The following is a 13069-nucleotide window of genomic DNA, read 5'->3' as shown; positions in this document are numbered from 1 at the left end:
TTCTACTTTACTACTTCTTTTTTTAAATTTCTCTCTCCTTTATTTCTTGTTTATTTTAGTCTTCATGTCTGGCACTCTTCGTTGACAGGTACCTGCGATGTTACATTAACATAGTTATATCACATGTCATCCGTTTTCGACTTTTGTTAAATTAAAACTTGGCGGATATTTATTCATTGTGCCCTTGCGAGCACTGCGAACTTTACGCGTGCGTCATGCGTGAACGTCACGCGGCCTACCTCTGAGCGCGTGCCACAGACTCTTACAAGTGGGTCTTTTATCTCTCCATACCACTGCTGGAAGCCAAAGCTCGAGGACGCAGATTCTCATCTGCCACACATCCGTGCAGCAAACACAGCACATCGGCCATATCTCATTCCTGACGCGTCCCGTATCGTACGCTGATCATCTCAATCACATTACTTGTTCCTGTTGCTCGTGGCTGAATCATTCGTCAAAGCGTCACGAAGCTTTCAGCCTGTGACAGTCGGCCTTGATCTCAGAGCTGAAGCCATATTTTAAAATTGAAATAAATACAAATCAAAAAACATCATTTTACCAACATGTGAGAGAATATTTGGTGACTGATTTAATATTTGATGACTGATTTAAGTCCATCTCAGCTGTAACTTGCTGACAAACTGCAGCATATTAAAACTTTTTTTTCCTATAAACCCTCAATAAGAAAATGAAGTGTAAACTTACACTGTATGTATATATTACCAGATAGATCAGTGCTCATTGAATCAGAGTCACTTGTCGCGATCCAGCTACCATCCTAGGTCTGTCCTGCCACGCGGAAAGGCACACACTCTCACGCGACTCGTGCGAGAGCGATAATCCGAAATACAGATCACAGATATCCGAGCACCGAGTGAGCGCGCACTCTCAGTACTTCATATCCTACGCAAGCACCTGTATGCTCCACAACGCTCATCTCCCAAATGCGCACAATCCGCTCACTCGCCCTTTATAGCGGCATCACCTACTAAACGTCCTAACGTGCGCAGCTCGACTACCTGAGCGTCCACCTGACCATGTCTCTCTCAGCACCACTGTTCTACAACAACTCGCCACAACCATACCCGACAGCGCTCAGATGCTATGATCAGAACATCTCAGATGCTCCACACTCTATAGCGCGTAGGCCCATAACGCATCTCATAACCACTGCCTCTCCTGAGCCTCTCGAGACAGTGCTTCACTACTAGCAGCCGATACTCACATATCGCGATCGCCACGCACCGATCATACAGCTACCAGTAAGACCTTCCACGATGTCACATCTTCACGCCGTTCCACCCGCTCACCATCCCTTCCCACCGCGCCTCAGTGTATCTGACCTCATCGCCCATCCTGCACACCTCTTCCTCCACACAACACACCTGATGTGCATGCGAAACCCACCAAGCAACCGGCACCTGAGGGGGGGCTCGGACACACGCCCTGACCCACGAGTCCATAACCACCCGTTTACGTTGTAACTCACCCTACCAGCGGCTCGGTGTCCAGAGTCTACGCCGAACGGACCAAGCAACCCACCCACGACCACAGACCTGCAGCCGGCACACGTGCCTGGATACCAGTCAGTACGACCTCTCTTACACTCCAGCGTAGATAATCACTGTGTTCCAGATACATACAACCAGATGCATGACGAACAGATTCGCATCGCTATCATACAACCTCGAATGAACCGCACTAGTCATCGTGCTCCAGAATCAGAACTCGACGACGGCTGCGCTGCCTGACCGAACCAGATCCAAACGAACTACGACGACACACGTACACTAGAGCATAACACTTCCTGGCGGATATTCGACTCCCTGGCAATCCAGTATTCCAAAGATCCTTCGACACGGCTGCCGAGTTTCCCCTACAGGACTCTCCGATCCACCGCTCCAGCACTGGTACTGACTTGACCTGCTGCCGGTCTTGTATCGCAAACACTGTCCGAATGAAGAATACATACTCTTTCAGACCGTGCTGCCTGCCTAAAACATGTGTACCGTGGTGATCCGTGTACCAACGCCAGCTAGACCAATATCATATCGCGTACACAGAGGCGATGCCATAAGCTAACAGAGATCACATTGAGTCTGGACCAAGCCACCAGACAGACAAACCTCAGATTCACATTTAGCCAAAATTCTTTTTCAAACGCGACATCTTCATTCCTTAGCGTCTTCTTGCCTCTAACTATAAGTGAAAACCGCAAGCATACAACGCAGACCGACCCGACCCGTCGAAACATCAGACAAAACCACCTCCGCCAGTCCACACCCAACATCCAGATCGTATCGACGCACTAACTCTCAGAATCTCCCAGTCCTCTGCTCGGCGTCTTCCAAGCCGCAAACATGCAGAAAACAGTGTAAACCATATCGGCTTAACGGAGTATCAGAACTGAACCACAGCTGCGATGCTGTTCTGCTGCTGAGTTGTAAGTGGAAACACACCACCGCGATACCGCAGCAGCACAAATAAGACCTTCTCAGCGCCGTATTGGGGTTGCCTTCCATAGGCGTCAAGATCGCCCACGCCTCTGTCTGATTATGCTACCCAGTAACGCGTCATATCCTGCGCCGCCGCCACGTTGGTCATTGACCACTGACCATCACGTCCATAATTCTCACGCCTGCCACTCTTCATTATATTATGATTATCTATATGGCATTAGCTGGGAGTCTAGGGGCGGAGTCAGACACCGGCTGGCAGCAGCTCACTCTGAGCTTCAAGAACCTTGCTGGGTGACGTCACAGAGGCGACGTCCCATCTTTATTTACCGTGCTGTAGTTTCCCTGTTGATGGTGGAAGTGTTTAATGAGCTGAAACATGACGGACACCACTTGTGGCTGTTGTGGTTTAATGACAGGACTGTACACACACTGCTTAAACCGTCAGACAGCATCCTCTACAGCACACTCACGTCTCACCGTTTTACATCAAAACAGAATGTTAAACATCACATAGACAGGTTCACAAAACCTGACTCTAGTCAATCGATACTGACAGTGCACATAGCACACCGTCGCTACAGCCATCACCTGTCAACTCCCAACCAACTCAAATAATAACTATCAATATCCATACAAAATACAACTACTAATAACCCTTTCTACAGTCGCAATGATGCGTCTCGCTCAGTTCAGTCCTGAGGTTTCAGAAAAAACTCTCTTTGTGTTTGTTTCTTTCCACGTTCTGGTTCAGCGTCTCCTCTTCCAGCGCCGCTCTCGTCGCGCTTCTTCACAAACTTCTTCTTCATGCTTCCAACTAAACTCTCGTACCTGCGGAAAACATTAAAGACACAGCAAGTGAGAAATATTCCAACTAAATCCTTCGTGATCCTCAGCTGCTGACTGACGGGTTCGACTTTCCTTTTTTTAGAGAGAGAATTCACGAGCTGCTTCAGACGATTGCACCTGTCAGCATTATATAAAACTTATAGTCAGAGATATTTCATACAGCTGCTGTAGGTTTTAGCATCAAAGCAGAAGTTAAAGTTCTCATCAGGCTGAAAATGGAGCTTTTATTATAAGATCAACTAACTTCCTAAAAATCCTTATTTTCTTATAAGTGAAGAACAAAATGTGTCACTAAAGTAAAGATGGTTTTTTTAAAATCATGTTTAATAAATCTTCGTTACCGAGTGTCTCAAGAATTATCAGAATAAAATTAACTTTAAAAATAATCAAAACTAATTGATTTCCATTTAAAAACATGTTGACATTTTCTGAAACACTGGCAGATTTAAAAATCTATAATAATCAATCACAATTAGTTTCTTCATTATATCTTCTTTTATATATCTCAAGGTATTAATAAATGTGGAGCAGTAAAAGTATAAAAACTACACTAGTAGTTTAGTAAATGAACTTATTGTTTTTCTAACTGGATCAAAGTTTCATCCTGTTATAAAATCCTTTTATAATTTAATAAATGTCCCTCCAATGGGACCCGTCTGTCTCCGTCTATACTCAGAGCCATTTTCTTCTCATCCGGTGATGTCCCGTCTGCATCCTGCTCATCTTTGCCTCCCTTCCTCGTTCTCCTCTTCCTCTTTCTGGATTCAGGAGAAGCCATCAGTTTCTGAGACCGAGCAAAAAAAACATTTTAAAATTTAATGAAATGCTGTGATTTTTATTTTCATTAATTTCCTATTTGTCACTTCATCTGTAGACGAAGCTTCAATCTTGTCTCCAGTGGTAACACAGTCATCCAATACACAGTCCGAGCGATCAAATACCTGGTCCAATTATATATCCTGACGCTTTTTAACTGCTGCAGGTTTCCAACAAACTGAATTCAGATTCCAAGAGATTTCCTGATTTGTCCCAAATGATTAATTCTCCCTCCCAGCTGAGGTCAACATTGATTCCTCGGCCTCCTTTCAGCTGATGAGCGTGAAAACTGAATCAGGAGGATAGAAAGAACGTGGTTTCTGCTCGTTATTTGTTGAGACACGTTCACTTTCACAGTAAAAACTGAGTGAAATTAAACTTTATCCAGATAAATGTTGAGTAACAAGCAGCAGTGCTAAGTTTCAGACAAGAAGAATTCAAACTGAGACAACCTCCACTCTTGGATTAAAACCTTGAACGACATGCGACCGTAGTTCAGGTTCTTCACAGGGAACGGAAACTCCTCTCCTCTAGACATAGGTTCCTGTGGGGGGAGCGGGTTAATGGAGTTGGCACAGCACTTCTCTGTTGAGGACTGTACTGTTACTGTATGTGTAACATCACTCTTTAAGTTTTCAGTTCAAGGCAGGTCCAACAGGTACCAGTTGCCTCATCACTTATTATCCTCTTCTCGTCTTCTCCCAGCTGCTTTCTTTGTGCTCAGCAATCCAGACCTCCTTCTGATGAACTGTGGCGAAAGATCTTTCAACTTTATTTTATCATCAATGAACCGCGTGCAGCAGGTTGGAAAAAACCATCAGCGGTCCCTGAAAGGTTTGGACCTTACAACAAAACTGATCATCATCGTGTGATAGTCTTTCCACCAGGTTCGGCGTGAGACGTGTCAGTGGACGCTGTTTGTTGACCGTTCATGCGTTGTAGCCTAAGTATCCTTCTCTCTCTTTTAAAGAACAAAAAAGGAAAAGCTACAGACACAAACAGACACCAATACAGACACAGACACTAACACAGACACAAACGCAAATACAAACAAACACAGACACAAACACAGACACTAACAGATAGATACTAACACAGACACTAACACAGACACAAATACAGACACAAACAAATACAGACACAGACACAGACACAAACGCAAATACAAACAGATACAAACACAGACACTAACACAGATAGATACTAACACAGACAAACACAGACACAAACACTAACAAAAACGCAAATACAAACAGACACAGACACAAACAGACACAAACACAGAAACTAACAGATAGATACTAACACAGACACTAACACACACACTAACACAAACAGACAGAAACACAAACGCAAATACAAACCTCGGCTCAGTTCAAAGCCACAAACTCAAAGACAGGATCAGTTTTACTGTGGATCTCCATCAGCTCTCTGTGTCTTCTATAAACTCTGTCAGGTGATAAACACCTGGATGATGTCATTCAGTGAAGTCCCACCTACTTGTTCTGAAGCCTGCAGGTTGGATCACGGACACTTTGACCCCCCACACTGATAACTCCATCCTCAGCACCTCAGAGAAAACCCTTAGAGCCGCTTTAGACGCTCCGTAAGAAGCAAACAGAGGCATCGGTACCTCACCTGCAGGAGAACCAGGGTCACAACCACCACACTGTTAACACCAGACCGTACACCGTCACTGTTTATACACATCACTCTGTTCATACATCGTTACTGTTAAAAGATCGTTACTCCGTTAATACACCATCACTCTGTTAATACCAGACTATACACCATCACTCTGTTAAAACACCGTCAGTCTGTCAACACTGTCACAGGTAAAGTTGTACAGGTAGTTCTTACTCCACCTGAGACCTTCTGTAACCTGGTGATTTGTGGGTTCCGGTGGGGGACGTTACCTGCCATGCTGGACACATTGACGATGCGTCCTCTGGAGCATCTCAGGAGAGGGAGGAAGACCTGACACATGTTGACAGCTGACAGGAAGTTGACCTCCATACAGCGTCTGCATGCCACCATGGGCTGGAGCTCTGCATCCGCCGGGCAGTGAAGGATCCCTGCGTTATTCACCAGACCCCACAGACCTGCAGGGGCAGCATGGTTACCATGGTTGCCAGTTTACAGCTAATGTTGGTTATTGACTCAAACTGGATGAGACCAGATGAAGAGACCACAGGCCAGTTGCACAAAACACCTTAAGTTAAGATTTCCTTAAGATAAAAACAGTTGCAGAAAACACCCTTAAGTCCTCTCCTTAAGGTTTCCTTAAAGTGTTCCCCTAAGTAATTCAGGTTTTCTCATTATCTTAGTCTACTTAAGGAATCACTTAAAGTCAGTTAAGCTGTTGCACAAAAAACCTTAGAGACCAAACTAAGGGAAAAACTAAAGGTAAATCTCAGGAGAGTGTACTAATGGCATGTAATCAACAGTATCCATGGAAACAGTCTCATTTTTCTGCTGTAAAATTTCTTTCACTGCTGTAAAATGTCTTAGCTTTTTTTCCTTAACTAAGGAAACCCTTCAAGAGATTCTGTGCAACAGCCTTAAGTAACTCCCTCAGCTAAGGAGAGGAGGGTCAGGTGGGTGAGGAGCAGCTCAGACTCACCTGTGTGTCCCACCTGAGTGCAGATGTACCTGTGAACCGTCTCTACCTGGGTGCTGTCGGTCACGTCCAGCTGCAGCACCTGCAGGTTCTCAGATCCTCGCTCTCTGAGTCGCTGAGCTCCGCCTCCGTTCACATCCAGCATACCTGCAAACACCTGCACCCCCATCTCACTGAGCTGCTCCGCAAGGGCGTGGCCAAAACCAGAGTCACACCCTGAGAGGAACCAACAATCATGACATCACAACATGATTACATCACATCACAACATCATGACATCACAACACAACATCATTTCATCATGACATCATGACACCACAACTTCATTTCATTATGACATCACAACATCATGACATCACATCACAACATCATGACATCACAACATCATTTCATCATGACATCACATCATTTCATCATGACATCACATCATCTCACCATGACATCATGACATCACATCACATCATTTCATCATCACATCATGACATCACATCACAACATCATCTCACCATGACATCATGACATCACATCACATCATTTCATCATGACATCACAACTTCATTTCATCATGACATCACAACTTCATCACATCACATCTTCATTTCATCATGACATCACAACATCATGACACGACCAGTGTCACGACCATGTTTTACCTGCAGGTTGAAGGTTCTGATGTCATTACTGAACTTACACCAACAGAACAGAAACATTATCAGATGTTACATCAGTTCAGACCCAGGCGCTTTATCCAAGCAGATCTGGAGTCTATGAAGAAACATCTGTTCTTATTTTCCAGATGTGGTGACTGAGGATCCTGGAGACCTTCAGTCCTGGTTTGGTGGTGTCTGTGAGGGGACGACAGCCTGGCTCAGGGGTTAAAGGTCACTGAGGATGTGTCTGGTCTGGACAGTCCCTGAGAACACGCCCTGGTATGATGTCAGGACCTGCAGAGGTCTGCTGGGTCGAGACTCAGGACATGGATCATGGACCTCACAGATTCAGAGTCCAGTTTCAGGTCTTGTTTCTGTTTTAATGAGTCATAGTATCGTCAGCTGTTTGATCACATGTTGTAAAGAGACAGTCACTTATCTCCTCTTCAAACATGGAGTCTTTATCAAAAGATCTTTATCAAAGATCTTCAGCTCCGTCCTGTTTTTCCTGTCAGAGCCGTTCAGAGACGTCAACGTGTCTCCAACAACAACGACAACAACAACAACGACAACAACAACACGTTCATGCAGTTACATTAGAAAGTGCTGAAATGGAATAAACCACAACACACTGTAAACATATTTTCTCTGATAACTCTGGAACAACATAGAAACATAAAGGAGTTTGACTGTAACTGTTTTTATTAGGAAGTGATTTCTGTATTTCTGCTGTTTGGTTTGTTTTCTTCATGTGATCTCAGCGTCCTGTACGAGCACAGAGGAGCTCACTTCTCTGAACCAACCAATCCAACTGGAGTTTGAAATATTTTTGATCCATTTTTTATAAAATTTATGATCCAGAAAAATCATATTTGGATGACAGATGAAGAGACGCCTCTTCTTCTTAGTGGAGTAAACACAGTGAAGTCTGTGCAGCTAACGTCTACACAATGATTTAAAGTGATCAGAGATGGTGACTCACTGACAGAGACCAAGCAGACTGTTAGCACAGCTGCTGCTGATGCACCAAAATAAAATCCAACATTTACTCTGACACGATCCACTCAGCTGTTCACTGTCTGTCTGGATCTGGTTTCACTTGGTGACAAACAAATAACAGAAGAAGAAGAAGCTCATGTATCCTATTCATCTGCTGGGACTCAGGTTAGCATCAACGCTAACACCTGGAGTGTGTGTCTCAGCGTTTGTGTGTCCCAGTGTTTGTGTGTCTGTGTGTGTGTGTTTGTGTGTCTCAGCGTTTGTGTGTCCCAGTGTTTGTGTGTCTCAGCGTTTGTGTGTCTGTGTGTGTGTGTGTCTCAGTGTGTGTGTTTGTGTGTCTCAGTGTGTGTGTGTATGTGTGTCTCAGTGTGTGTGTTTGTGTGTCTCAGTGTGTGTGTGTATGTGTGTCTCAGTGTGTGTGTTTGTGTGTCTCAGTGTGTGCATCTCACCTGTGATCAGCACCGCTCTGCTCTTCGCTGGCAGCAGCTCATTTCTCCTGCTCACACAGATCAGATGGAGGCTGCAGGTGAGGAGGACCCCCCCACACAGAACTGGAGAAACAGTGAAACACAGAGAAGCCCCCAGGGCCCCGACCAGTGCCCCCAGCCTGCACCCAGCATGGCAGTCCTGTCTGTACCTCCAGAGTAGAGTGAGGACGTAGAGAGCTGCAGCTCCGACGCTGAAGCAGCAGCAAACCTCCATCCTCTGACACCGAACCACCTCCACCCACGGATACCATCACACAGGCCACGCCCCCTCCCAGCCACCTGCACACAGGTATGTCAGCCTCCTCTGAAACCTGTTGGTCGTGACAGTTGACACAGTGACTGCACCTGCCCTGCCCCCCCCCCCAGATACAGATCACTCACACACCTGCGTCAGTTTCACTGTTTCCAGATCAGTGACTTTAAACTTCAGCAGAAAATAAAACCTGGTTTCTACGGTCTCTTTGATGTCACTGTGTTTTATTCATATTTATATATTATATTTACATATTTATATTTATACTAATATTAACATTCATATTAATATTCATATATATTTATATTCTGTATCTCAGAAAAAGAATCAGTTATGTCTAAATTTATAAAAATATAATAAAAATATGCAACAATGATAAAAATAAAATAATAAAAGTCATTTGTAACTTTCAGAAAAAGATTTACTCTGAACTTTTCATGTTATTTTGTTTTTTGCCAACTGATGATTAGGACTCAAACTAATCAATTAATGAGCTAATGATTGATTCATTATCTATTGATTTGTCAGTTACTATGACAAATAAAAGAAACTGTTTGGCTTCAATAAATAACTTCTGATTATCAATTATCACAATTATTGTCAGCTGATGTTTTGTTAACTGTGTGTGTGTGTGTATGTGTGTGTGTGTGTATGGAGGAGCAGCTGATTGGTCCACTGTCTACCCGCTCTCACTGATGAGTTGGTTAGTTAGTTAGTTAGTTGGTTAGGCCGTTCACCCTGAAGCCAAATCTCTTTACAATGTGTTTTAACTTCAACATCAATCAGTGAATTCATCAAACATGTTCTGATAATCAACTAATCAATTAATAATAATAATGATAATCAAATCAAACCTTTGATGATTTTCTTTATGAAACTAAACTGAATATTTTAGGTTTTGAACATACACTTATGGAAATATATTTGATTGTTTCTGACATCTTCTGGACAAAATGATCAATCACGTCGATGATCAGCAGATGAACTGATAGAGATCAATAACAGAGGCGATGGTTTCCTCTCATCACATTCGTCATCTCTGCACAATCAAAACAACACAAAACAATTCAGTGACAAACAGGGCTTTTATTTTGAAGTCAGTGCTGACTGTGATAAAGAGGGGGGGTTGGGGGTGTGTTGTTGTCACCTACAGTAACACCTGCACAGGTCACAGCGACTCGACCCGTCCTCTCAGATTAATTGCCTTTTCAAGTGAAACACGTTGACAAACATAAAGTGCTCGTTCCCGCAGCTCGGACACGATTCAGCCAATGAGAGAGGACTACAGGGGCGGGTGGGGGTGGGTCCAGCAGAGGAGCAGGAGGAGGAGTCAGGACTCAGGCGAAGTTCTTCTTCAGGAAGTTGATGAGGCCGTTGGTGGACGAGTCGTGGGAGGTGACCTCCGAGGCGTCCTGCAGCTCCGGCTCGATCTTCTTCGCCAGCTGCTTCCCCAGCTCCACCCTGTCAGCAGGGAACAGGTCAGTTCTGGACCAGGTCTACTGGACCAGGACCAGGACCTGGACCAGGACCAGGTCTACAGGACCCGCAGGTCTGAGCTAAGACCTCAAACAAGGTCCAGGTCTCTGTTCTTCAGTCACAAACTATTTTAAACCAACTCTGACTTTTTAAGACTCTACACTTCCTGAACATTTTTCACATTAAAAGCCTCCAAATAACAGGAAGCCTGGAATGCTTGTAATGTGAAAAACTCACAGGAAGTGTTGAGTCTCAGTGGCAGCAGATTAAAATGGAGAAGTGAGTCACATGACTGGAAATCAACATTAGACTGACAACAACAAGAATAACAATAATAATAATGATAATAATGATAATTATAATAATAATAGTCACTGTTACCATAGCTTTAACAAAAAGTTTTAGAAGTCCACTTCTGTTTTTAGAGTCTAAAAAAATTAAAACTCAAGGCCCACTTACTAACTTTATCTGCAGCTTTCATCTAGATAGATAAAAGATGAGGGACTTTTAACATCTGTACAGGTGTGTGTGTGTGTGTGTGTGTGTGTGTGTGTGTGTGTGTGTGTGTGTGTGTGTGTGTCTCACCCCCACTGGTCGTAGCTGTTGATGTTCCACATGACGCCCTGAACAAAGATCTTGTGTTCGTACATGGCTGAAAAATAAAAATAAATGTAAATAAAACTCAGTGGATGAATCAGAGAAAAGTTTCTGTGATGGAAGAAAACTGGTTTTAACGGCACCATTTAACTAAACATCTGGCCCAGACAGATGTGCATGTGTTGATTTCCTGCTGTACGTTAGTGTTTGATCTTATTGTGACAAACATCAAACATCATCATCACACAGCTGCTTGTGTCAGGTAGGTCCACCTGTCTCACACCTGTCTGTTCCTCTGACTCTGTTCCTGGACTGTAAACCTGAACTGAGGTCAAACCAAACAGGAAGTGAAGTCATGTGACTTGTGTGGAGGCGCTGTGCTGCCTTCTAGTGGCCGTCAGACGACACGTCTGTCTGTAAACTCAGCTGACTACGGAGGTCTCTGCACTCTTCTTCTATGGTGTGCTCCCAGTACTCACCGACCAGAGCTCCCAGTATGAACGGAGTCAGCTTCTTAAAAACGATGGAGTTGCTCGGCTTGTTTCCCTGGAAGACCTGGAGACAGGAAGAGAGACCAGAGGACGAGTTCTGGGTCATTTCCTCTCTGTGAAGGTTAATTCAGTGTTTCTCTAACGACCAAAACTTTGATGCACCTGCTGAGTGATGCACCTGCTGAGTGACGCTGTAAAGAGCCAAACTCTACAGCAGATTTACCTTGTGAGGCAGCAGCTTCTCCAGAGCATCCCCCTTCAGGCCGCCGGCCTCCAGCTCCTTACGAGCCTCGTCCGAAGTCTTTCCCTTCATCAGAGCTTCTGTCTGAGCCAGGAAGTTCGCCACCAGGATCTGAAACAGAGTCAGCCAATCAGCATCCAGGAAACTGAACTGTGATCAGATTAATCCTATAATCAGACAGGAAGTGTGATGGAGAGACAAATTAAACATTTGTCTTTTTTTTCTAGGATCAATTGGCTAAAAGACTTTTTCTCTTGCCTTTCAGGGCAAATAAAAATCAAACAAAGATGGCGGCTGCAGGAGTCTCAAACCTGTGTCAGTACAACATTTGGACAGGGTGGTCCAGTGGGCGTTACCTTGTGGTGGAGGTTGTCTCTGATTGGATGCTGAGACTGGGCAGGAATGAGGAAGTCAGCAGGAATCATACGAGTACCTGAGAGGAGAGAAGAAGTCCGTTAACCCTTCACTGACCAGATCATTAGTGTCCTCAGGGGGAGGAGTCTGACTAAAACCAGGAAGTGTCCAGCAGGGGGCAGCAGTCAGTGAGAGTCAGGTCTGCACGCTCATCACTGTGGTTTAATTAATTCAAGATTAAAATAGAGTCTGAGGGCAGAGAGCATCTGGAGAGGAGTCAACTACGACTCCCAAGGTGCATTTCACTGACAAACAGCCAATCACAGAGCCTCAAATCATCAGTCAGCTGAGATTAAAGATTCACCTGTGGAGACAGATTTTATCATACGACGCATTTCTCGTCTCTGTGGATGGCGGCAGAGCTGTGTGTGTGTGTGTGTGTGTGTGTGTGTGTGTTAGGGTGTGTGTGTGAGGGTGTGAGTGTGTGAGTGTGTGTGTGTGTGTGAGGGTGTGTGTGAGGGTGTGTGAGAGTGTGTGTGAGGGTGTGTGAGAGTGTGTGTGTGAGGGTGTGTGTGAGGGTGTGTGTGTGAGGGTGTGTGTGAGGGTGTGTGTGAGGGTGTGTGTGAGGGTGTGTGAGGGTGTGTGTGAGAGTGTGTGAGAGTGTGTGTGAGGGTGTGTGTGAGGGTGTGTGTGTGAGAGTGTGTGTGAGGGTGTGTGAGGGTGTGTGTGTGAGGGTGTGTGTGAGGGTGTGTGTGTGAGAGTGTGTGTGAGGGTGTGTG

At 44.7% G+C, this 13069-nt stretch overlaps 2 protein-coding genes across 2 annotated transcripts in view; both read right to left on the bottom strand.

Moving 5' to 3' along the window:
• Positions 1 to 9092, bottom strand: part of LOC111233733 (estradiol 17-beta-dehydrogenase 2-like) — a 10779-nt gene extending 1687 nt beyond the window's left edge. The window contains exons 1-4 of the mRNA XM_022761618.1: positions 8840 to 9092; positions 6745 to 6957; positions 6038 to 6223; positions 5622 to 5759 (exon numbers count right to left, since the gene is read on the bottom strand). Coding sequence (XP_022617339.1) covers positions 5622 to 5759; positions 6038 to 6223; positions 6745 to 6957; positions 8840 to 9092 — 790 coding nt within the window. The remainder of the gene's footprint in view (positions 1 to 5621; positions 5760 to 6037; positions 6224 to 6744; positions 6958 to 8839) is intronic.
• A 1105-nt stretch (positions 9093 to 10197) lies between these two features.
• The window catches only part of LOC111233742 (glucose-6-phosphate isomerase-like), a 12760-nt gene continuing 9888 nt past the window's right edge, over positions 10198 to 13069 (bottom strand). The window contains exons 14-18 of the mRNA XM_022761628.1: positions 12293 to 12369; positions 11919 to 12047; positions 11684 to 11759; positions 11193 to 11259; positions 10198 to 10592 (exon numbers count right to left, since the gene is read on the bottom strand). Coding sequence (XP_022617349.1) covers positions 10469 to 10592; positions 11193 to 11259; positions 11684 to 11759; positions 11919 to 12047; positions 12293 to 12369 — 473 coding nt within the window. The 3' untranslated portion in view covers positions 10198 to 10468. The remainder of the gene's footprint in view (positions 10593 to 11192; positions 11260 to 11683; positions 11760 to 11918; positions 12048 to 12292; positions 12370 to 13069) is intronic.

Source organism: Seriola dumerili, unplaced genomic scaffold, assembly GCF_002260705.1.
Source record: "Seriola dumerili isolate Sdu_G_001 unplaced genomic scaffold, Sdu_1.0 BDQW01000417.1, whole genome shotgun sequence".
NCBI lineage: Eukaryota > Metazoa > Chordata > Actinopteri > Carangiformes > Carangidae > Seriola > Seriola dumerili.
This window is presented reverse-complemented; position numbering and strand designations above follow the sequence as displayed.